Genomic DNA, 24936 nt, shown 5'->3' with positions numbered 1-24936 from the left:
AACTACATGTAGCTGAGAAAAAAATCTTTTATAGTGTGGACAAAGAAAGACATCCATATTGAAAAGATCGAGAGGGATGACAGGTTTTGGACCGAGAAGATGGACAAAACGTTAATTTATTTCTACCATCACGCCTTGTTGCCAGAGATACTGGATCCTCGAACTTGCCGAAGTATGGCAATCAGGGAGCCCATCAATCCCATTTTCTCTTTTGTAAATAAAGTCTCATTGAAAATTATCACATCTATTGGTTTTTTGTTTGTCCTTCTTAGTTCTTATAAAATAAACAGTTGAAAAATTAAGAACATGGAATAAAAACGTTGACCACACACCTTATAGACCTAAAGGTATATGAAAAAACTTATAGTTGGAATTAAAATTAAATCATGATAATAATATTTTTTAAACTTTACTGTATGAACAGAGATATTGTGGAATTTCTACATATCAAGGTGAAATGAAAGCGATGTTGTCAGTTCCACATAATTTTTTTTGAACGAATTAAGTAAACCAATGTGACTAAAATAAATCATGTGGAACTGACAATATCGCTCTTATTTCACTATTCTATTGAAATTATATACAAAAATATTTGAAAATATCAGCAGTATGTACAACTTTTCTTATCATAAACTTACTATTCCATCATTGTATACAAATCTAATTTATACGATTTCCAACTTGATTAACCTTTATATTTGCAGTTATTGAACAGAAGCTATAACGTGATTTGACGACATACGTTATTGAGGATATAACCAATACCTACTATTAATAGAAAGCTATTACCATAGAGAAACAATAGCGTAATGTTATGCTATCGTTTCTCTATGCTATTACTAAGTAATAGCATAAGTAGATATCCCATGGTATAGAGCGTTTATGTCGCAACTTGTACTGTTATCTCAAGCTGATAGTCCACATAATTTCCACGTAGTTCCTTCCTGTAAAGTTTTATAACACTGGTAGTCTCTCATATTGTGCCGTTCATACACTCTTACCCGGTCAAAACAGTAAAAATCGAAAATAATCGACAGTAATCGGCTTGAGATAACAGTAAAAGTTGCGACATAAACGCCCTATACCATGGGATATCTACTTACGCTATTGTTTCTCTATGGTAATAGCGGGTGTTGAATCAGGGTAACATTGAAATTGTGTAGGAAAAAATGTGTGGTGACATCACCAAACCAGTTGATGGGTGTCTGTGTTTTGCGAGTAATCACACAGACTGTCTGTCGTTTGTGTCAACACGTGATTTCAGCTGTCTGTCTTGAATTTTGATTCTGACTTATTCCATAATATATAAAGTATTCATAAAGTTCTATAGATTCACAAACCCAAGGTGAGTAATATTATTATACAAATCGCGGATTTCAAAATTAGTACAATACTTCCTGAGTGAGTTTTACAGCTCGGGAGGTTCACTACAGTCATGTGAAGGGAAGAAAGACATTGGAGGTGATGGACAAAGGATGAGCGGGTGTGAAATATGGTGGTGACGACTAGGGAGGGTTGAATTTGCAATGACAATGGAAACGGAAAGAAGTTAGGACGAAGGACAATGTTGACAGAAGAGGGCTCAACTTCATTGTTTTGATGTTTCAAAACTACACTCAAGTTCACACTACAGCTATTCATTTGTTTCACTTCTGTCATTGCACAATAATCGTAAAATTGTTGATTGAACCATTAAGCCTTGTACACACGTCCGTACAGATTCGCGCGAACAATCGTATGTACATATGCATCAACATTCACTGTACGTCCTTGTGGACGCGATCCACGTATGCCTCGGCATTCAAAAAGCTATCTGATTTGCAGACGACACGAAGACATGGTAGATGTAGATTTTCCACATGACAACAATGGCGTCATTCCATCATTGAAGATAGTTATCACAAATTGCAGCAGTAGCCTATCATATTATTTGAATGACTTATATACGGTTAATAAAACTTGACAAACGATGTTGGTGGGTTGAACGATTGTAGGTTGAAGTAAGGCAATAAATTGCTACATGACATAAGATTGACAATTCAAGCTTTATTAGGTTGTCAAAACATTATCTTGTTATACTGAATCTAATTCAACTAGTTATCTAAACAAAAATGATATCATCATGAGGGAAGCAATAACTCCACAAGAACGATTGGCTCTAACTTTGAGATTCTTGGCATTAGGCGATTCATTTGTTGGTTTCCAATATCTATTCTGAATCTCAAAAAAAGAATAAGGTTAAGATTTCACTTTCACTTCAAAAAGTCCAATTTCCACTTCAAAACTAATGACTAAACTAAAAATTTTGATATTTAAAAACTGATATTGTTCTGACTGCATGAACAATACACTGCAATTGAACAATGCATTGGAACTAAAAACACGCTTTCGACAGAACCGTTCAACCGATTTGTTTGAAATTAAATTTTAAATTCTTGAAAAAAATTTGCCTTTAAAATGACTACCTGCATTAGTTGAATTTTTACTTATTATAAAAGTTATCAATTGTAAAAACTTATTCAGATAGAAAAAAAATCTGGTGTGGTACACTCACACAACTTTCCTTGCTCATTGATCTATAAGCCTCATTAACGAGGATAATTTAGGGAATAACATTATGCCGATTGGCGGCTAAATAATTAAAACTACGATTATACTATTGCGATTGTGTTCAGAGTACATTTTCCTTTGTTGAATAAATTATGAAATTTGAGGATTTTTTAAAAGTTGTCAAAACAGCTGTTCTACAAATAAAATATCGGCATGTGTTCTTTTGAATAAACTGCTCTACCTACCTACAGTGACTATATTACCCATGGTAATATAGTTACTGTATACCTACCTACCTCACGCACGAGGAGGAGGTTACAAAGTAAATTTCTCAAGGATGGGGTAGACCCCCTGTTAATTTCTCAGGGAAGAGACTCATGCCAGTTGATAGAGCTGATATATAACTATACAGGGTATGAATTTGAAAAAAATCGGTCTAGTCATTTTTGAGAAAATTGTGATAGAAATTTAACAAGATTCATTCTTCTCAGGAATATTACGGAGCTCCTGCAATTTTCCCAGAAATGAGACTCATGTCAGTTGATAGGGCTTATAAATAACTATCTCGGGTATAAATTTGAAGAAAATCGTTAGAGCCTTTTTCGAGAAAAACGTGAAAAACATGGTTTTTTAGCCATTATCCGCCATTTTGAATTGAATTTTATTGAATTTCCTATTGTCGGATCCTCATGGTATAAGGACCTTGAGTTTAAAATTTCAAGTCAATCGGTTAATTAGGAATGGAGTTATCGTGTTCACAGACACACACACACACACACCACACACACACACACACACACACACACACACACACACACACACACACAGACCAACACCCAAAAATCATGTTTTTGGACTCAGGGGACCTTGAAACGTATAGAAAACATGAAATTGGGGAACCTTGAATTTTTTTGGAAAGCAATACTTTCCTTACCTATGGTAATAGGGCAAGGAAAGTAATGAAACGTATAGAAAACATGAAATTAGGGTACTTTAAAATTTTTTTGGAAAGCAATACTTTCCTTACCTATGGTAATAGGGCAAGGAAAATAAAAATGTATTAAGTGAATTGCAAACTTTGTCAATCATTATCTCCCACAACAATAACCACGATATGGTCACTGACTACAGCTCCAAAGAAAGAAAGCTCTGGAACTAGAGTGAGAAGGCACTCAATCAATGCTTTGGGCTGTGAACTGACCGTGTGCTACTGTTCTGACCGCGTGAACAATACAATCCAATTGAACAATGCATTGGAATTAAAAACGCGCTTCCGGCAGAACCGTTCAACCGATTTGTTTGAAATTAGTTTTAAAATTCTTGAAAAAAATTTGCCTCTAAAATGACTACCTGCATTACTTAATTTTTTTCTCAATATAAAAATTATCAATTGTAAAAACTTATTCAAATTGGGGAAAAAAATTAGCATATGGTAGCGAGTTTCAAACCTTTAAGCTGATTGCAAAACAGTTTTGGTCTTCCATATTGGACTAAAAATGAGTGAGTAATCACATAAAGTAATTTGACCGCAACAGTGCTGCTATCTATAGGGCTAGAATCACAATTTTTTCTATGCTGATTCGCCTTAAGCCTTCAGAATGGGGAATGGTTGTGTAGAGGGAGGCCACATCAATGGTAAAACAAGGAGGAGTTGTTGATCAGTTGGAAGGGTTGTGTTTCTTAGAATATCTATGAAGTGGAAGGAGTCTTTGAGATGAGATGGTAGGGAGGCAACAATGGGTTGGAGGTGGAAATCAACAGGGGCAGAGATTCGTTCTGTTGGGCTATTTATGCTTGAAACAAAGATATTGAAGATATTTTTATCACCAAAGCTGACAAAAGCTCAACCATAGTCTTACTGAACACCACTGATTACATCAAAGAAGCCAACCGGCAACTCACCAACCCTGAACAGTATCAACTCCTGCCTTCTGACCCTACTCCACGAATCCAAAAGAAAGTCTTCAAATTTCTGAAGCAATACGGTCCATCTGAAGGCCTCTCGGACTCAGACATCAACATCCTTTCGCCAGACACTCCCAACACACCACACTTCTATCTTCTTCCAAAAATCCACAAATAAGGCAATCCTGGTCGTCCAATTGTTTCAAGCATGAATAGCCCAACTGAACGAATCTCTGCCCCTGTTGATTTCCACCTCCAACTCATTGTTGCCTCCCTACCATCTCATCTCAAAGACTCCTCCCACTTCATAGATATTCTAAGAAACACAACCCTTTCCAACTGAAATGAATACGACTAATATTTTAGTCCATAATGTAACGAATCGAACGACATATGATAGATTTTTTACCGATTAATGGTTACAGAGATAATAAATTGATTTCCAGTTTGCTGTTTACTATGGCTAAGAGAGTCATCCGCGCCGTTCCGCGTCGACTGTTTCCCCTTCCACAGCGTCAAATCGAATCGCAAATACATAACAATATACATCAATGGATTTGCAATGACAGTGGCTACATTAATTATTCGGCTCATTTTCCTTTAAAAATAGGGCGTAACGGTATCGGTTTCAGCTTTGAAGTATTCTCCAAATTAACATCTTGCAACAACTCGCCCAGAAAGCTGAAAGCTCCTCCACGAATGGTGCGCCTGGATATCCAAATCAGGATGGAGACCTGATTTGGAGAACCAAATCCGATACACCCCCTTGTTCCAAAGCCCTTCTCTCACTCCCTTCTTCTTTTCTTCTTCCCTCCTGCTTTGGAACTTCTGTCATGGGGCTCTGGTGTGTCGTCTGGTGGTGCTCTGCTCGCTGTCTCATTTGGAATGGCGAGTGGTGGTGGTGCTGGACGGGTTACCGGAGCCCTGTAAAACCTAGAATGATACGTTTTCCACTGACTTTGCTTTGTGTCATTCTCACTTTATTCTTTCTGTCTGGCCTTCCTTGGCCAATCTCTTCTTTTCTTATTTCTTGGCGTCTGGTGGCAGCCGGCCTTAAATTTCAGCCAATTATTTTCTCCTTGATCATGAATAGTACAACTAATAGAGCGATTACCAGGGCTAGGGCATCCCCCAGAAGCGATGAGACTGCGATTTCCAGAGCTAGGGCATCCCCCGTAAGCGATGAACCTCAGGATGGAGAAAATACTAGGGCGTTCCCCAGAAGCGACGAAAATGTCATTAGAGCACCGCCACAAGCACCTAGAATGCGAATTTCAACATGGAACGTGGGCTCAATGACTGGACGCAGCACCGAATTGGGCAAAGTACTACAACGTAGACGCATTAATATTTGTTGTATTCAAGAGACAAAGTGGAAGGGGTCTAAATCACGGAACATTGGCTGTGGCTACAAACTTATATATCATGGTACTAGAGCACAAAATGGAGTTGGGATTGTTGTGGATAGGGATCTCCAGGAAAGGGTGGTAGAAGTGGAAAGAGTCAGTGAAAGATTGATGTCTATTAAATTTGCTTTGGACAATCAATGCTGCATGAATGTCATAAGTGCTTATGCACCCCAAGCAGGTTGTACAAACGCTGAAAAAGACACATTCTGGGAAGAGATAAACGATCTTTTATGTGCCATACCTTCCAATGAAAACACGTATGTCTGTGGGGATCTGAACGGACATGTAGGGCAGACCACAACAGTCTATAACAGGATACATGGAAATTATGGCTATGGAAAGGTTAATACAGAAGGCGAAAAAATTCTTGAGTTTGCATCAGCACACAATCTAGCGTTAATTAATACTTTTTTCACCAAGCAGCAGCAGCACCTTATTACTTACAGAAGTGGAAATGTGGCATCGCAGATTGACTTCATAATGACCAATAGAGAAAAGTTGAAAACATGTAGAGACTGCAAAGTCATACCAGGAGAGCCTCTCACCGCCCAGCATCGAATCCTAGTGGCTGAATTTATCATGTCAAGCCCATTCAAGGCCAAAAAGGTTAGGACTCCAAAGATACGCTGGCAGAAGCTTAATAGTGATGAGGGTAGGGATTTTTCTCTAAAAATGAACCACTACATTCAATCAAAGACACAGTATGAAGAAGTCAATACCATCTGGAGCGAAGCACAAGAGTTCTGTCTTGATACAGCAAGAAAGTGTCTGGGAGTTTCTAAAGGAGCTGTACAGAATGACAAAGATACCAGATGGTGGAATCCAGAGATTGATATTATTCTGAAAGAGAAAAAGCTTCTTTTTAAAAGGTGGCAAGGCAGCAAGACACAAGAAGATAGAGAAAAATTTAAGCTCGAGTATAAACTGGCCAAGAAAGCTGCAAAAAGGGCTGTTACACAGGCAAAGGCCGCTTCAGAGCAAGATTTCTACACAAAGATCGAGACCACCAAGGATTCAAAATTGATATTCAAGACTGCCAAGCAGAGGCACAACAACTGTCAAGACATCAGAATGGTCAAATTTATAAAGAATGAGGAAGGTCAGCTTCTCACCAAAGATGAGGACATAAGGAAAAGGTGGAAAGAATATTATTGTCATCTCCTCAATGAAGAATTTCCAATTGAGACACTGCAATCTGAACTGCCGACAATGGGGCCAATTCCGTCCATTTCAGAGGAGGAGGTAAGGGTAGCTCTCCATGAAATGGCCACAAACAAAGCTGTGGGGCCAGATGAGATCCCAGTGGAAGTGTGGAAAATGCTGAATGACACAGGGGTGAAATTTATTACTGGGGTCTTCAATGCGGTGCTCAGTGAAGGAATTCCAGATGAATGGAGGAGAAGCTACATTGTACCATTCTATAAGAACAAAGGTGACGTTCGTTTGTGTAAAAATTTCAGAGCAGTGAAACTCATCTCTCATACATTTAAAATTTGGGAAAGAGTGATGAACAGACGCCTGCTGGGAGTAACATCGGTGACAGAAAATCAATGTGGCTTTGTTAGTGGTAGGTCCACTACTGATGCAGTGCACTCTGTCAGAATCCTTATGGAAAAACACAGAGAAAATAAAGCAGACTTGCATTTAGTGTTCATTGACCTAGAGAAGGCATTTGATAGAGTGCCAAGAGATTTAATCTGGCAAGCATTGAGAGCACAAGGAGTCCCAGAGTACTATGTAAACGTGGTAAGAGATATGTATCATGGAGCTAAAACAAAGGTCAGGAGCCCGGCTGGAATTGGTGAGGAGTTTAGTGTGGAAGTTGGGGTTCATCAAGGTTCAGCCCTGAGCCCACTCCTCTTCAACCTTGTCATGGACTACCTCACTAGAGAAATTCAGCATCCACCACCTTGGGACATTCTTTATGCGGATGACATTGTTCTCATAAGAAAAACGCCAGAAGAATTACAACAGTCTCTTGATCTGTGGCGTAACAGCCTGGAAGCAGCTGGCCTAAGAATTAGCAGAGAGAAGACGGTCTATATGCACTGCAGCTTTGGTGACAATGATGATCAGGCGCAGGCACACATACAATTGCAAGGTACTCCACTCCCAATAGTTACTCAATGCAAATATTTAGGCTCCATAATCAGCCATGATGGAAGCATAGATGCTGACATCTCAAGCCGAATAAACACAGGTTGGATTAAATGGAGAGAGCTAACTGGGGTACTTTGCGACAAAAGAATGCCTGTGCCCATCAAGGGAAAAGTGTATAAAGCTGCAGTGCGACCAGCAATGCTATATGGAAGTGAGTGTTGGCCCCTGAAAAAACAGCAAGAAGATAGACTCCATTCCGCTGAAATGAAAATGCTGAGATGGGCAGGGGGTGTGACTAGACTGGACCACATTCGGAACACACATGTTCGGGGCAGTTTCCGGGTGGCACCAGTCTATGAGAAGATAATGGAAGGAAGGTTGCGCTGGTATGGACATGTAAATAGACGTTCACCCAATCACATGACAAGGAAGGTACTTGATATGGAGACACAGCCGAGGGGCAGAGGCAGACCCCGTCTCACATGGCTAGGTTTAGTTCATAGAAATATGAAGCAGTTGGACCTGACAAATCAGACGACCCAGGATCGTTCGAACTGGAGACTGAGATCAAGGAGAGCCGACCCCAAATAATGGGAAAAAGGCAAGGAGAAAGAAGAAGATTTTCCTTTAAAAATACTTGTTTTGAAGATAATTGAAGAAAACAAAAAAATCAAATCACAAATCCCCTAAATTTTTACATATATATTATTTTATCAAGAAAACTGTTGATTTTAGTGGAAAAATGAATATAATTGATATTGTAGTCCATAATGTAAAAAATCGAATGGCATATAATAAAACTGTTTCCGATCAATGGTTACAGAGATAATTGATTTCCCGTGTTTACCTGCATTTTTCATGTTTTAGGGGGCTGGGGCGGAAACCCAATTATGCCTTTTATAGGAGGCGTCATAACGCCAGGAAGATTATATTATAATACTAGCAGGTAACCCGTGCTTTGCAAGGGTCTTTCTTAAAACTAGACGTAATGAAATCTAGAAGAATTCAAAATAGGCCTATAAGAATCCTCGGTTGATTAAGAATTTATATGCTGCATTTCAAGTAAATCAGTATTACCACCGTTCAATTAAAAAAAAGAAGTTGGATTCAAAATGGCGGAAAAAATTTGGGTGTGACGGAAAACCTGTTAGTAGTGGGGTTTTGAGAGAGCTGCCTATCCAATAGAAATCGAGGGGTGTGGCCTCCCCCCTCCACCCCCCCAGCCCCAGTCGGCCATTTTGGCCCCGCCCCCAGCCAATAGGAATCAAGGGGCGTGGCCACGCCCCCTCCACCCCCCCTGCCCTAGTCAGCCATTCCCCCTCCACCCCCCCAGCCTTTAGTCGTTAGTATGTGTTTAACACTTGACAAGAATAGAGATGTCGGGCAGTAGCGCCGCCACTGCAGTGAGTAGTACAATAGATCGATTTGGTAGGACACATCATGTGTTTAATACAACAGCACCATTAGTTTTAAACAGTGGTTGTGAATCATCAGCAGCAGCAGCAGCAACATCGTCATTAGTGGCAGCAAGTAGAGAATATTTAGACAGTAAACTACTTGAATTATCATCAAATATATTCAATAAACTTCAGTCTGATCCATTGTCACCGCTAGTTAACAGAGAATACTTGGACAGTAAATTGCTTGAAATATCATCAAATATATTCAATAAACTTCAGTCTGATCCATTGTCACCGCTAGTTAACAGAGAATACTTGGACAGTAAATTGCTTGAAATATCATCAAATATATTCAATAAACTTCAGTCTGATCCATTGTCACCGCTAGTTAACAGAGAATACTTGGACAGTAAATTGCTTGAAATATCATCAAATATATTCACTAAACTACAGTCTGATCCATTGTGGTCGCCATCGCTAGTTAACAGAGAATACTTGGATAGTAAATTAAAGGAAGTTTCAACTAGTATAATACAAAAACTACAGACTGATCAATCATCACCGCTAGTTAACAAAGAATACTTGGACAGTAAATTGCTTGAAATATCAACAAATATATTCACTAAATTGCAATCTGAATCATCTGATTTAGTAGATAGGAAATATTTAGACAGCAAATTACTTGCAATATCAACTAGTATATTCCAAAAACTACAGTCTGATTTAATTACTAAAAAAGTGTTTGAAAGTAAATTGCATTCAATGTCTGATATATTGAAGGAGATAGCACAACAAAAACAGTATTTCGATTCACAATTGAAAACATTGTCTAAATCAATTATTGATGATATTGAGCTAAAGTATGTTAGTAGATCGTTGTTTGATCAGAAATCAGACGAATTGAAGACATTATGTGAACAACAAAGTAAAAACAATTGTTTAAAACATGTTGATACAGATTTGCTAGAAACTAAATTGAAAGAATTAAAAGACAATCTAATTGCACAAAATAAACTTAACTTTATTAACAGGCAAGATTATAATTTGAAAGCAGTTAATCTAGAATCAACATTCAATATTATGCTGGCTGAGGTGCAAAAGAAACTTGATGAAAAAAATTCAGCTTCTCACCAAAAGCTAAAAGATGACATTATGCAGATGATTATGAAAGGTGAAGATTTTCAGAAATATTTAAATGAACAGTTGTTCAACTTTTCATACTATTTGATTGCACAATATGTAAAAAAGAGGTACATCTTTGACATGAGTGAAGCTGTACAACATAATTTGAATTCTGATCAGGTGCAAGAGTTGTTTTTGAAAAGAATGTTCAGTGATAGGCGACCAAGTGATGCAGGAAAAAAAAGAAAAAAATATGACTGGGAAATAGATTAGTAGTGTAGTTTGAGAGTTTAAAGATTTTAAAGATTTTAAATGTGGGGATATTTTTAATATGCAAATTAAGCAGGTGTTAACTGGGGCAGTCAGTTAACACCTGCTACAACAAAGATGGCCGCCGCCACTGGGGAACCGTTGGGGACACCTGCTACACTTCCTATTGGTTGGGGTGGTGGGGAAGGGGGACGCCATTTTGAACACACCCATGCTGGGTAGGGGAGATGGACACCTGCTACAATGGCCTCTTCCTATTGGTTGGGGTGGTGGGGGCACGACACCATTTTGAACACGCCCCTTGCTTCCTATTGGCTGGGGGCGGGGACAAAATGGCCGACTGTGGCTGGGGGGGTGGAGCAAAATGGCTGACTAGGGCTGGGGGGGTGGAGGGGGAATGGCTGACTAGGGCAGGGGGGGTGGAGGGGGGCGTGGCCACGCCCCTTGATTCCTATTGGCTGGGGGCGGGGCCAAAATGGCCGACTGTGGCTGGGGGGGTGGAGGGGGGAGGCCACACCCCTCGATTTCTATTGGATAGGCAGCTCTCTCAAAACCCCACTACTCCTGTTTTTATCATTCGAAAAGGATCCCCAATCATACATATCTTCCAATTTCCCTTTTAAGAGAAATCTTCTGCTGCTTCCATACAAACTGGAAGCATGACAAATAATTGAAAACTTGATGTAATCAAATCTTGAAGAATTTAAAATTGGTCTATAACCAGCCTCGGTTAAGCAAGAATCTATATGCAAAATTTCAAGTTAATCAGTGCAGTAGTTCTGACGTGATAATGCGTCAAACATAATTTCCCTATACTTTACACCTGTATAGGCTATGTTTATAATCCAGTTCTTCCCTTTATTATAGTATAGAAGATGATACATGGATGGATGATCATTGTTTTTTTACTAAAAGATAGAATAATGTTGAATAGTTTCCCTTTCAGAGGGAGTTTTAACAACCCACTAAACTCATTTTTCATTTGAAGATATAACGAAAAGGTGCATATGACCTTATTTTTTTGCTCAGCTTGCCAAAATACCCCTCATTACAATATTAAAATTTTCGACTGACTGTACAGTAAGTCAGTCATTCTATCAGGGCTGGAATAATTTTGAAATATTAATTAAATAAAAATGGAAGAATATAATTTCTTTATGTAAATAACAACACCTTCATACAAAGACATATTAACTGCATGCGTTTTCATATTGCCGATTCAGCATTGATGAAACTGTAGACGTTTATTTAGCACTTTGTCTCAAAAATTGTTCTAGCTGAAAAATTAATAATCCATGCCACGTGTAGGCCTAAACATTGCATCAGGAAAACGAAGTTCCAAAACTATGTTTTTCAGGTAGAAAGCAATATAGAAACAGATGTTCCTTTTTTAATTTCGACCATATGATTTGGTGATTTTTTAATGAAATCGAATGTACCATTAATAAAATTTAAACATTAATTCTGAAAAATCTAGAAGGAAAATTAAAATTTGGGCTACCAGATGCACGAGATTGATATTTTTAGAATCTATGTGCAAAATTTGGAGATAAATTTAAATATATCATAGCATATATAAATCATTCCCGTTTTTACGGTATGCAATCCCAATCCACAAGTTGACATGATTTGATGCGAACTTACGAACACACGAACAAACACAACCCTACTCTCTCTTATATAGAAGACCAGATGTCAACTGTTTTAAATGTTAACAAACTCAGTTCACGTAAGAAATATACAGGGAAATATATATATGTGTAATAATTATTATTAATAAAGTTTGTAGTAAATTAATTAGTGTAATTGAATTCTGTAGAAATTAGCAAATTATTTTTGTGAAAAATCTGTAGTTTTTGATTCACATTGATTATGATGAAATGTATTTATAAGTGACTAGCCGTCAGGCTCGCTTCGCTCGCCATATCTGTCTAGCCAGGGGGCTCCGCCCCCTGGACCCCCGACTGGATCGTCCAAGAATGACATCAGCATTTTTCGTTTGAGCGTTTTTGTCATATGTTAGAACAATCCAGTCGGGGGTCCAGACTAAACGTCTGGCTAAACGGATATGGCAAACGAAGCGAGCCTGACGGCTAGTAATAATATATTCCCAGGATTGAAGTAGCAGTGTCAATCAATTTTTCCGCGATAAATGCATTTAAATCTTCAACTTGGTGCCAACCTAAAAAAGTCAACTCAACTTAATGCCAACCTGACAAAATTATTAATTTAGTTGCCAGTTAACAACTGTTTCGAAGAGGTACTCTATCTAGATTATAGTTCTATAGTAACATATGATATGGACATTTCAATTATAATTAAGAGATTGGGAGAAGAAGAATATACATGCTAAAAGACGAACTTTAAACCCTTAAAAACAACCCTTAGAGTTAAAATATTGCCAAAAGATTTCTTAGTGCGCCTCTAAAGGGCCAACTGAACATACCTACCAAATTTGAACGTTTTTGGTCCGGTAGATTTTTAGTTATGCGAGTGAGTGAGTGAGTGAGTGAGTGAGTGAGTGAGTGAGTGAGTGAGTCAGTCAGTCAGTGAGTGAGTGCCATTTCGCTTTTATATATATAGATTACAATTTACCGTATGTTATGTAAATTTGTATCAGATGGATGAATAAACTTGATTTGACTTGACTTGATTTGACTTGACGTTTGAATTTGTATTCCATATGATATAATTCATCCAGTTCCGTGATGATCTTTCTATCTGATGAAAATTAATTTTTTAGAATCAAAAATATTATAATTTCTACAGCATTATTTAGTTCATCTGTTTATTTTTTATTCACCTATTAAATTAGTTTTTTTCGAATGTGAGAATATTGATACTGTTGGGCAAGCATAATAATACCATGACTGCAAAACAAAATATTGAAACCAAAGACCTTAGAGCTGTGATGAGACCAAATTTATTAAAAAAAATGTTGGTAACTCAATCCTTTTAGACTATATTGGATTGAACATAACTTATCATACACATGCTGAACATATGTGTTTGTCAACTTCCGTTCAATCTAATAGAATCAATAAGGATTAAGTTATAACCATTTTGTTAATAACTTTGGTGTAAACCCAGCTAAGATGCATGCATACCTCTTTAATGTCTTTGATTGACTTTGGGGACCTTATACAAATACAGTAATAGACTGGCTTCTCCACACATCATCTGTGTAATCACTTGTCAGCTGATTTATGACGAATAATTCTATAGTATGATTTTAGTTTCCTTGCCCTATTACCATAGGTAAGGAAAGTATTGCTTTCCAAAAAAAATTAAGGTACCCCAATTTCTAAATTTCTATACGTTTCAAGGTCCCCTGAGTCCGAAAAAGTGGTTTTTGGGTATTGGTCTGTGTATGTGTGTGTGGTGTGTGTGTGTGTGTCTGTGTGTATGTGCGTCTGTGTATACGGTATCTCATCTCCTAATTAACGGAATGATTTGAAATTTGGAACTTAAGGTCCTTCCCCTATAAGGATCCGACACGAACAATTTCGATCAAATGCAATTCAAGATGGCGACTAAAATTGCAAATATGTTGTCAAACACTGGGTTTTTCGCGATTTTCTCGAAAACGGCTCCAACGATTTTTATTAAAGTTATACCTGAAATAGTCATCGATAAGCTCTATCAACTGCCACAAGTCCCATATCTGTAAAAATTTCAGGAGCTCCGCCCCATCTATGCAAATTTGATTTTAGATTCTCAATTATCAGGCTTCAGATACAATTTAAACAAAAATTTTTGAGTGGAATAGATTGAGCATGAGAATCTCTACAATTAATGTTCAGTAACATTTTCACCTAAAATTAAAAATAAGCTTGAAATTTGAGAATATGTGATTTTTCAATTTATCGGTGCCATGTATGACTCCCATTTGACCGCTGGGCGTTACTTGTGTAATGTGTATGTTCCCTTCACCATAGGTGCGCCGTCCACTAGAACGGTTTTCGTCCGAATTCGAAAACTACCGAACTCGTCCACACGATCCCACAACAAAGAAAGGAATAGATGCTCGTCCATCGCAACCATCGCAACAGGTTCATACGGCCGTCTCCAGCCGATTAATTTTCTGATCCGAATTGAATGAGATTTCCGGCTCTATCCCGTCGAACTAACTAGTCGAGCTGATACAACAACTAGTGTTCCTAACATAAAATTGTTTCACAATCTCGTTTGTTGAAATTGTTCTGTTTTATAAAGTTGAAACTATGGACAATGAAAAGTTGATAAGTTATGTTCAAGAGCATGTTCCATTGTGGGATATGCGAGACAAAAGATATCATCGTCGTGTTGTTCAAAAGAATCTGTGAACAAAGATCGCTTAATAATGAGTAACTATTTAGTGGATATTTGTTGAAGGTAAGATTATTGTAATGGATAACTAATTTAGTGAATATTTGTTTATCAATTTTCAATTTTTTTAGTTTAATATAATCATTGTTTATGAAGAATTTTGGTGGCTATGATAGTAGTTAATCCAATAATTGGCAACTAGACTGACGTAAGTTAAACGGTTCCAATGGACGACCATATTCGGCAAAATAATTATCGGCCGGCAGATTCGTCTGATCCAACGGCCGAACGGTTCGGTGGAATACGGTTCCAGTGGACGGTTACCCTTATCCTCTTCGTCCTCATCCCACTCTTCCTTCTTCTGCTCCTCCTCCCTGTTCTCCTTCTCCTCACCCTCCACCTCCTCCTTTTCCTCTTCGTCCTCTGTCAGTAATACTATAATAGTGAGGTCCACGTTATAATGGCAGGGTTTGATTAGCAATGGTAGTGCTATCCTTGTCTATAGTTCAACAAAGCGGATAGCGTTATCTCTTTCTCGCTTTGCTCTGTTTAGTCCAGTCAAATTGTCGTTTTTCAGGAAACAGCCCCGAAAGAATTTTTCTCGACGGTTCTATAATATGTATTTTGGGGCGCCAGAAGGCAGCTCCACCCCCAAAACACTCAAAATTTCGGACTTTTTTCAATTTGTCTATTTAATCTGGAAAACCTTGAGTTTCTCAAGAAAAATAATTCTCGACCAAATTAAAGAGAATACAATTTCCAATAAATTGAGTGGTCGCGCAGGACTCTACCATTTTTGGTTCCGGAGCTACGAATTTTCAAAAAAGCATAGGGTTTTTCAAAATTATGCAAACTTACCACTTTCACCCTATAAAACTTGAATCTGTTTCTCGTAATGATGAAAAACCCACACATTACGAGTAATTTCTGAACAGGATTCCTTGAGAATTTTCAAATTTAGTAGTGGGGGAGGGGAATACACCCAAGAATAGAAAATCAAATCCTTCAGTCAAAATACAAATTTTTCAATATAATACCTTTCCAAAGCCTTCATAAAAATCATATTTCGGCTGAAATCATCTAAAGAGGTTTATGTTTTATGAGAATCACCCGTTAGATACACTTAATTCCATTATTTCCGAGTGGTAGGGGGGCACCAATAAGGATATGGCATATAAGGATAAGTGACATTCACTTCAAAAGACTTGAAAAAATCTTATGTTAATAACTAATTATATTAAGGCCATCTCCGATTTGTTTTCCTGAAATTAATCACTATTTTGATTGAAATACTGGCACTTATACTTTCATTACTAGAGGTGTGGAATACACTGGAATGGTGGAATGGTGGAATGGAATCATCATGAGAGTAAACAAAAAGTTACTCTTAATCATAATGATCCTCCAAAAAAATATTGAATAATTAAGAAAATATCAAGATAAATACAAAGTGTATCTGATGAAATGTGGAGTGCACTTATACAGACATTCCCACAAAACTCTGGCGAGAGGCAGCACCTATAAAGTCAGTTATCAGTGACAAATCCAATGCCAACTGAATTGATATTCATTTTCAGAGCTCTTCACACATCAAAGAACGATTGTTGATAGTCAAATTTTAAAAATTATCCCCAAATTTGATGAAAACACGTGATCAAAATTGAAGCGACGGAAAATCGAGTAGAGAAAAGCTTAATGTAGTTGCAGAATGTGACGTTAGATAACGCTGGCAGCAAACATGATACAAACCACCGTCATACTGTATCATCTGATACACAAGAAAATGCAACACAGATGGGAACGCAGTCAGGAATGCATTTACAGAATGTTTTGTGATTATGGCAATTTTTACTTTCCTTGCCCTATCACCATAGGTAAAGAAAGTATTGCTTTCCGAAAAAAATTCAGGTACCAGAATTTCTATACATTTCAAGGTCCCCTGAGTCCAAAAAAGTGGTTTTTGGGTATTGGTCTGTATGTGTATGTGTGTGTGTGTGTGTGTGTGTGTGTGTGTGTGTGTGTTGGGGCGCCAGAAGGCAGCTCCACCCCCCCCCCCCAAAACACTCAAAATTTCGGACTTTTTTCAATTTGTCTATTTAATCTGGAAAACCTTGAGTTTCTCAAGAAAAATAATTCTCGACCAAATTAAAGAGAATACAATTTCCAATAAATTGAGTGGTCGCGCAGGACTCTACCATTTTTGGTTCCGGAGCTACGAATTTTCAAAAAAGCGTAGGGTTTTTCAAAATTATGCAAACTTACCACTTCAACCCTATAAAACTTGAATCTGTTTCTCGTAATGATGAAAAACCCACACATTACGAGTCATTTCTGAACAGGATTGCTTGAGAATTTTCAAATTTAGTAGTGGGGGAGGGGAATACACCCAAAAATAGAAAATCAAATCCTTCAGTCAAAATACAAATTTTTCAATATAATACCTTTTCCTACAGTTACGTTGAAAAGTGGTCATTGCTGCACTGATTACAGAACGCAAAGAATCACTTTTCCGCTCTAGTGCGGGAAAAATTTTTCTGCACTCCAGATTTGCAACATGGCAACGCAAAACACTTAGTAGGTTATATGGAGCACCAGTGCAGCAAAATCAAAATGAAGTTGGTAACAGTGACTGCTGTGGCTGCTATAGTGAGCAGAGGTGCAACCAAGCACAACGCGCTAATTATTATTCATTATATATTATAACCAAGGACAACGAGGACTTTAGGATTTTAGGATTAAGGTTTTTATCAATAATAAAATTACACAGAAAAACATTTGATGGATTTCAGGCAATTTTACCCATAATTACCCACTTTTCATATTCAATGGTAACTGTAGGAAAAACTTAATGTGAAATACGTGCGCAAAGTTCCTCTGCTGCACTCAAGAAACTATTCCGACGGCTCGGGCGTAAACGTTTCTTTCGGTGCAGCAAACTGTCACTTTGCGCACTAGTTGCACAAATAACTATTCTAAAGCCTTCATAAAAATCATATTTCGGCTGAAATCATCTAAAGAGGTTTATGTTTTATGAGAATCACCCGTTAGATAAACTAATTCCATTATTTCCGAGTGGTAGGGGGGCACCAATAAGGATATGGCATATAAGGATAAGTGACATTCACTACAGAAGACTTGAAAAAATCTTATCTATGTTATGTTAATAACTAATTTTATATTAAGGCCATCTCCGATTGGTTTTCCTGAAATCAATCACTATTTTGATTAAAATACTGGCACTTATACTTTCATTACTAGAGGTGTGGAATACACTGGAATGGTGGAATGGAATCATCATGAGAGTAAACAAAAAGTTACTCTTAATCATAATGATCCTCCAAAAATTATTGTCTAAGATTAGCTAATAGCATTAATAATATAATGTGTAACTGAAATGTGGAGTGCACTTATACAGACATTCCCACAAAACTCTGGCGAGAGGCAGCACCTATAAAGTCAGTTATCAGTGACAAATCCAATGCCAACTGAATTGATATTCATTTTCAGAGCTCTTCACACATCAAAGAACGTTTGTTGATAGTCAAATTTTCAGAATCATCCCCAAATTTGATGAAAACACGTGATCAAAATTGCAGCGACGGAAAATCGAGTAGAGAAAAGCTTAATGTAGTTGCAGAATGTGACGTTAGATAGCGCTGGCAGCAAACATGATACAAACCACCGTGATACTGTATCATTTGATACGCGAGAATATGCAACACAGATGGGAACGCAGTCAGGAATGCATTTTACAGAATGTTTTGTGATTATGGCAATTTTTACTTTCCTTGCCCTATTACCATAGGTAAAGAAAGTATTGCTTTCCGAAAAAAATTAAGGTACCAGAATTTCTATACATTTCAAGGTCCCCTGAGTCCAAAAAAGACCTCACTAAGCCTGCTGGAGAGTGGCCCGTTTTATATGGGAATGAAATTATTTAATTCAATCCCATCTCACATAAGTGAAATTGATGGCTTGAAGGAGTTCAAAAAACACTCAGGGAATTCCTTATTGTATTGTGTCCGTACAGGTTAGCAGACTTCCTTGTTGAATAACGTTTTATTGATGTATGTTATGTGGGATCTGTTGTGTTGAAATAGGAGGGATGGTAGATATTAGCACAGAATACAATATTATAAGAGTTTTATAATACAATACAATATAATTATATATTGTATAATACAATATATTATAAGAGTTTTCTCTGATATTAGATTAAACCAGAGAAAACTCTTATAATGAGAATAACAACGTAGTGCATTTATTTATAATATCACGCATAAGTTTAGTTCTGCATTGTCCCACCAGATCGCATAAGCATGTCAACAGTCACTTGTAATGGCTTGTAATGAGTGGAAGGAGAAAAGTGGGCTGGCATGGCAGTATGGAAGGAGAGTGTCAGTCTTTAGAACCGGTTTTATAGCTGCAACTGGCAGCCTGCCAGGCTTTCAACTCATTTCTGAGGAAGCCTCAACAATAATATTGCAAGCTCAACCGAAGGCCAATTAGTGGCTTTTTATAAAGGCAAACAATTTCATTCCTTTGTGACATGTAGCCTTCTGCTCTGACAAAACTCTAGAGCTGAATTATGAATATATATAATTTCTATTTTTCTATAATCTGTTGATATGAGAAGTTCTTTAATATGATAAGGAGAAGAAAAGGAGGATGATAAGAATAATGAGAAGAAAATATTATTTGATGATCATGAGTAGAAAAGAGCAGGGCCGGCCCCAGGGGTGGGCAGACCAGGCGACCGCACAGGGCGGCAGATTTTGGGGGCAGCAAATTTTAAGGAATGGAAAATCTGAAAATACAAATAAATAAAAAGTTCATAATAATAAATGTGAATAGTAAAATTATATGAGGTGCTTTTACAAACTCGAGCTAATGAAGACTTTTCCAAGATCAACAATGTCCCAGGAGCGTCTGTTCTGAGCGAACATAAATAGTCCCTAGATCCCTAGTCCCTAGATCTTGAAGAATTGGTGAAGGAATTTTCCTGTGCCAAGGTCAGACGAGTTCTACCTGATGAAACAGGTGTGTTAAACAAACTTGTGTTTGTTAGAAATTGAAGTTTTGATTACTTAGCAAGTTAAGTAGGCCTAATACTCTCTTCTAGTGATGTCTTAAGGCTGTGCAAAGGCTAAAAATAAACTTTCTACTGTGATATTTTTCAAAGTTTTTTTATTTGTATATTATCAAGTCACGCATATCCAGAGCAACAGTTGCCTTCAATAGAATGAACAGAGTTTTCAAGAGCCATGATGTTACCATTGCAACAAAGATAAGACTTCTGAGGTGTTACATCTTCTCTATTTTCCTGTATGGAGCCATGAACATTGAACAAGAAAATTGAAGCTTTTGAATTATGGTTGTACCGAAGAATGCTCAAAATATCTTGGACAGAGCATGTAACAAATGAAGAAGTTCTAAGATGGATTAAGAAATCTAATGAAATCCTGAACACCATTAAGATCCGTAAGCTTCAATACTTAGGACACGTAATGAGAAATGAGTCCAGAGTCCAGATACTTTCTGCTGCAGCTCATAATTCAGTGGAAAATAGATGGAAGGAGAGAACCAGGAAGACGAAGGATATCCTGGTTACACAATCTTAGGGAATGGACCGGAAGACATCTGTTGAACTTTTCCGAATTGCTGTCAACAGAGTCAGACTTGCCCTGCTGGTCGCCAACGTCCGTGATATGGGTAAACAAAACCTTTAAATCTTGTATTATGGGGATGACTCACCTGGTTCTCCTCATACATTCGTCTATTTTTAAAAACGAAGATTGCTAAATCTAATATATAAATAGCAGGAGCCGTCAGCAATCTCTTTTGTTTAAAATGAGATCTGCAAGAGCGCATTGTATTAATCTTATAAATTATCCTAATGGTTTTTTTCTGCAGTATGAATATTCAATCATTCTCTATACTTTTCCCCAAAAAATAACTCCATATCTCATAACTACTGACAGAAAATGAGCGTGATATACAAAAAGAAGGCAAACAAGGCTCTATTCAATTTACCAGTGACATGAGAAATATGTAGCTTCCATTTCGAATCACTCTCCACCATTAGACCCAAGAATGTCATGGTATCAGAAGTTTCAACTCTACTTTGAGTATTCAAGTTTATTCCAAAACTTTTATAATCTTCGCCCGCACAATTGTCTTCTAGGACTGTATAGTGTTGGGTAGCAGGCTCCGCGCTTCGCGCTCCGGCTGGGGGCGGGCTTCGCCCACCCAATCGCCTTTTATGACTGTACAGGGTTGGATAGCAGCCTCCGCGCTTCGCGCTCCGGCTGGAATGCGGGCTTCGCCCACACAATTGTCTTTTACGATGGGAAGTTTTATTATTGTGATATATTATTAAAGCTCGTTTAATAGTATATGATACCCTGGTACATACAGTTCCATAATCTTGCGTTTAGATAATTGCGAGTACCTATTATATCAATGCAAGATTAATACAAGCTTATTCTCATGCGAAATCACCCTATTTAAATATACGTTTTGCACCATTGATATTATATATTATGAACGAATTCATTATTATTATTGTTATTATTATCCTAGCTTTCTCATATAGGAGAATTCAATTTCCTTAATAGGTAGAAATATTAAATACCTTACTTTTCCTCTTCCAATCATTTCGATGATGTGCTTATTGTATGAATAAAGAATAAAGTATAAGAATCTGGTGTGGCACACTCACACTACTTTCCTTGCCATGATAAGATATTTTCCAATATATACTCTATCTTGCCATCGGAACTCCTTTGTTGCGTTTGTAATTTTATCCAATAGTACTGTATTTACATTCTACTTGATAGTATTATTGAAATGTATATTACTTTGTTATCAGTTGATCTTTTTTGGTCTTCAGATTGCGTACGGTAATATATCATTCTCATCTCAATTCCTATGAAGAGTACATTTTCTAAATATTAAATTATTAGTATAATCATTATTCATTCATTTTATTTCTTTGCCTCGCGCTTCGCCTTCTGCACCCCTGTGAGGTAGTTATATTGTTATTAGGTGGAAAACATTTAATCTACACCCTCGTATTGTACACCTCTACTCCTGATTAAGTTGAATGTTTTCATAGAGTTGAAGTCTGTGTTGCTTTGTTGCTGGGTAGTCCATTTCTCCCTCTCAGTCTCATGACTTATTCATCGCAATAGTTATTTGTGCAACTAGTGCGCAAAGTGTCAGTTTGCTGCACCGAAAGAAACGTTTACGCCCGAGCCGTAGGCGAGGGCGGAATGGTTTCTTGAGTGCAGCAGAGGAACTTTGCGCACGTATTTCACATTAAGTTTTTCCTACAGTTACCATTGAATATGAAAAGTGGGTAATTATGGGTAAAATTGCCTGAAATCCATCAAATGTAAATCTGTGTAATTTTATTATTGATAAAAACCTTAATCCTAAAATCCTAAAGTTCTCGTTGTACTTGGTTATAATATATTATAATGAATAATAATTAGCGCGTTGCACCTCTGCTCACTATAGCAGCCCAGTCACTGTTACCAACTTCATTTTGATTTTGCTGCACTGTTGCTCCATATAACCTACTAAGTATTTTGCGTTGCCATGTTGCAAATCTGGAGTGCAGAAAAATTTTTCCCGCACTAGAGCGGAAAAGTGATTCTTTGCGTTCTGTAATCAGTGCAGCAATGGCCACTTTTCAACGTAACTGTAGGAAAAAAATAAGACTACTACCATATATACTATGAGGAGGAATTTCAATAAAAAAACTGTCTTGCAATAGAATCCATTTTTATTATCTAATCTAGGCAATTGGTTTTTATGTGTGTATGTCTTTTTTAGTATTTCTATTCTTGCTGAAAAGTTACAATATAATATTATTCATATAGGTAGTAGTGCAGAAGTGGGCCTACTATCAATAACTTTACTGTAATATTACAGTGGAGTATCATTAGGACGACTTGTAACAAAGATTCTCATCGATCTCTGTTCCACATTACTATTGATTCCAATTGTTCTATTGTTGCGTAGAGAATTGAAATGTTTTATTATATAGTGGCAAAATCGAATAGTGAAAAAGTAGATAAATTCAATAATATTCAATATATTCAGCCCAAATACCACTCCAGCCAAACAACCGACCACAACTGAAACAATATATAAGTCAGTAAATATAATTTTACAATTTCTCAACAATTTGAAAGTAAATAATTACACGTGTGATATGTAAATACTAAATGCTACCATATTGTACGGAACTTGGAAAACAAACACAAAATGTTCGCAGATACACATAAGAGTTTGCAAGTTATGTTAAATCTGATCGTTTCGTACCTACGTCAAAAAATCCATGTGTGAGTAATGTCAGGATACAAAGCCTATGCCAGCATATTTTCTAAAATTAATGTATAATTGAGGCATAAATCAAATGTACTCACGTCAAATTATGTAAAACTCATTTAATTATAGTTTTATTAAATTCTTACAGTATTATTTCGTATAATTTACCAATTTATTGTCAGAGTCATTCGTCAACTGCCTACCAATGTTTACTAGCTTATTTTCAATAATTAGGTTAGAGTGAATTGCACCAAAATTGATGACAAGCCTTATCTGTCAGCTGTTGATACTGCCGGCTACTGTGCTACTGTGATATCTCTATATTGTCTGTTTCATTTTAAAACTAACTCAAGCTTGTTCATTTCTGCAACCCCTGTTTATTTTCTGTTTATCTGCTTTAATTTTATAGTCTTCCCGTTTAACGTAATTTTTGTCATTTTCTGTGTTTTTCGAACCTCTGTGTCTAATTTAAATATTAAAACCGCGTGGAAAAATTCCCATTGGTGGACTTTTCCTTATTAGGCACAGGATTGGTTCTTGCCCAGGTGATTTCCTCTTTTTGGGAAGAAGAGACACTTGCCTTCTGAGAATCGAATTATCAGGACCCGTTTAATTTGTCCTATTAAAATTAATGTTTAAATGGTTTCTCTTCTTGTTAAATGTAATATATCCAGTGTGTTAAATGTGTAGCTCCTCCGTAGTCTTGTGCTCTTAAATTAAATTGGAAGGCAAGTTCAATTTGTATAAGCTTATTCCTGAGGAAGAATTGTGAAACTAAATCCTGGGTGACGCCATTCCACGCCAGATCTTCAAGTGAAATAAACTTATTAAGTGAATTGGGGCCCCACGATCGAGTTGGTGAGCGAAAATACTTATTCTATCCAATCAGTGAATTGAGGAAAGCTACAATTTTCTATCAATTAATTATTGTGAAAGAGTGCAGGACTATATCCTCCTATAATACCGTGTAACCCCTATTAAAATCCTAATTGCACTATATTACCAAGAACATTCATATTATTAGCTCATATCAAGAACATTTATTACAAATTTTGAAAACTCTATTATTCCAATTTGTCAATTATTTAATTAATTATTATTATTTGATTCTTAACGATTATAATTCATCAATAAATTTGCATAATTGTTAACCAGTTTCAGTAATTTCTCTAATTAGATCCTGCTCAGTTCGGTCTATAATTACCATATTGGTTTTCCTCTGTAGGAATTATTTCAGGTATTGGAATATCAATATTGAATTTACTTGTTATTCATAAGAAATAAATTACATTCGCTGTGCTCGGGTTTGAATTGCCTGGAGATATTGGTAGGCTATCACGCCTGATTCTCAAGCAGTTTATATCAGAGTACGGCGGAAATATTATTTCTTGTGGAATTGTAGGATATTCTGGACGGGTGTAGGCAGCTCTGCCGGCTGATTTTTTTTTTTTATCCGAATTACAGGTGTTAAGCGTCCAGAGGCTCTTGCGAATCCACAGTAACTAGACTCGAATTACGTATACTAATGGGTATTA

General features: G+C 37.1%; 1 protein-coding gene across 1 annotated transcript in view; it reads right to left on the bottom strand.

Annotated features, from left to right (window-relative positions):
- Window positions 1-22832: 22832 nt before the first annotated feature.
- LOC120354178 (sodium channel protein Nach-like) overlaps window positions 22833-24936 on the bottom strand; it is a 34408-nt gene continuing 32304 nt past the window's right edge. Inside the window, exon 10 of the mRNA XM_039440685.1 lies at window positions 22833-23208. Within this exon, the coding sequence (XP_039296619.1) occupies window positions 22997-23208 (212 nt within the window). The 3' untranslated portion in view covers window positions 22833-22996. The remainder of the gene's footprint in view (window positions 23209-24936) is intronic.

The sequence above is a fragment of the Nilaparvata lugens genome, chromosome 14 (assembly GCF_014356525.2).
Source record: "Nilaparvata lugens isolate BPH chromosome 14, ASM1435652v1, whole genome shotgun sequence".
Taxonomy (NCBI): Eukaryota; Metazoa; Arthropoda; class Insecta; order Hemiptera; family Delphacidae; genus Nilaparvata; species Nilaparvata lugens.
This window is presented reverse-complemented; position numbering and strand designations above follow the sequence as displayed.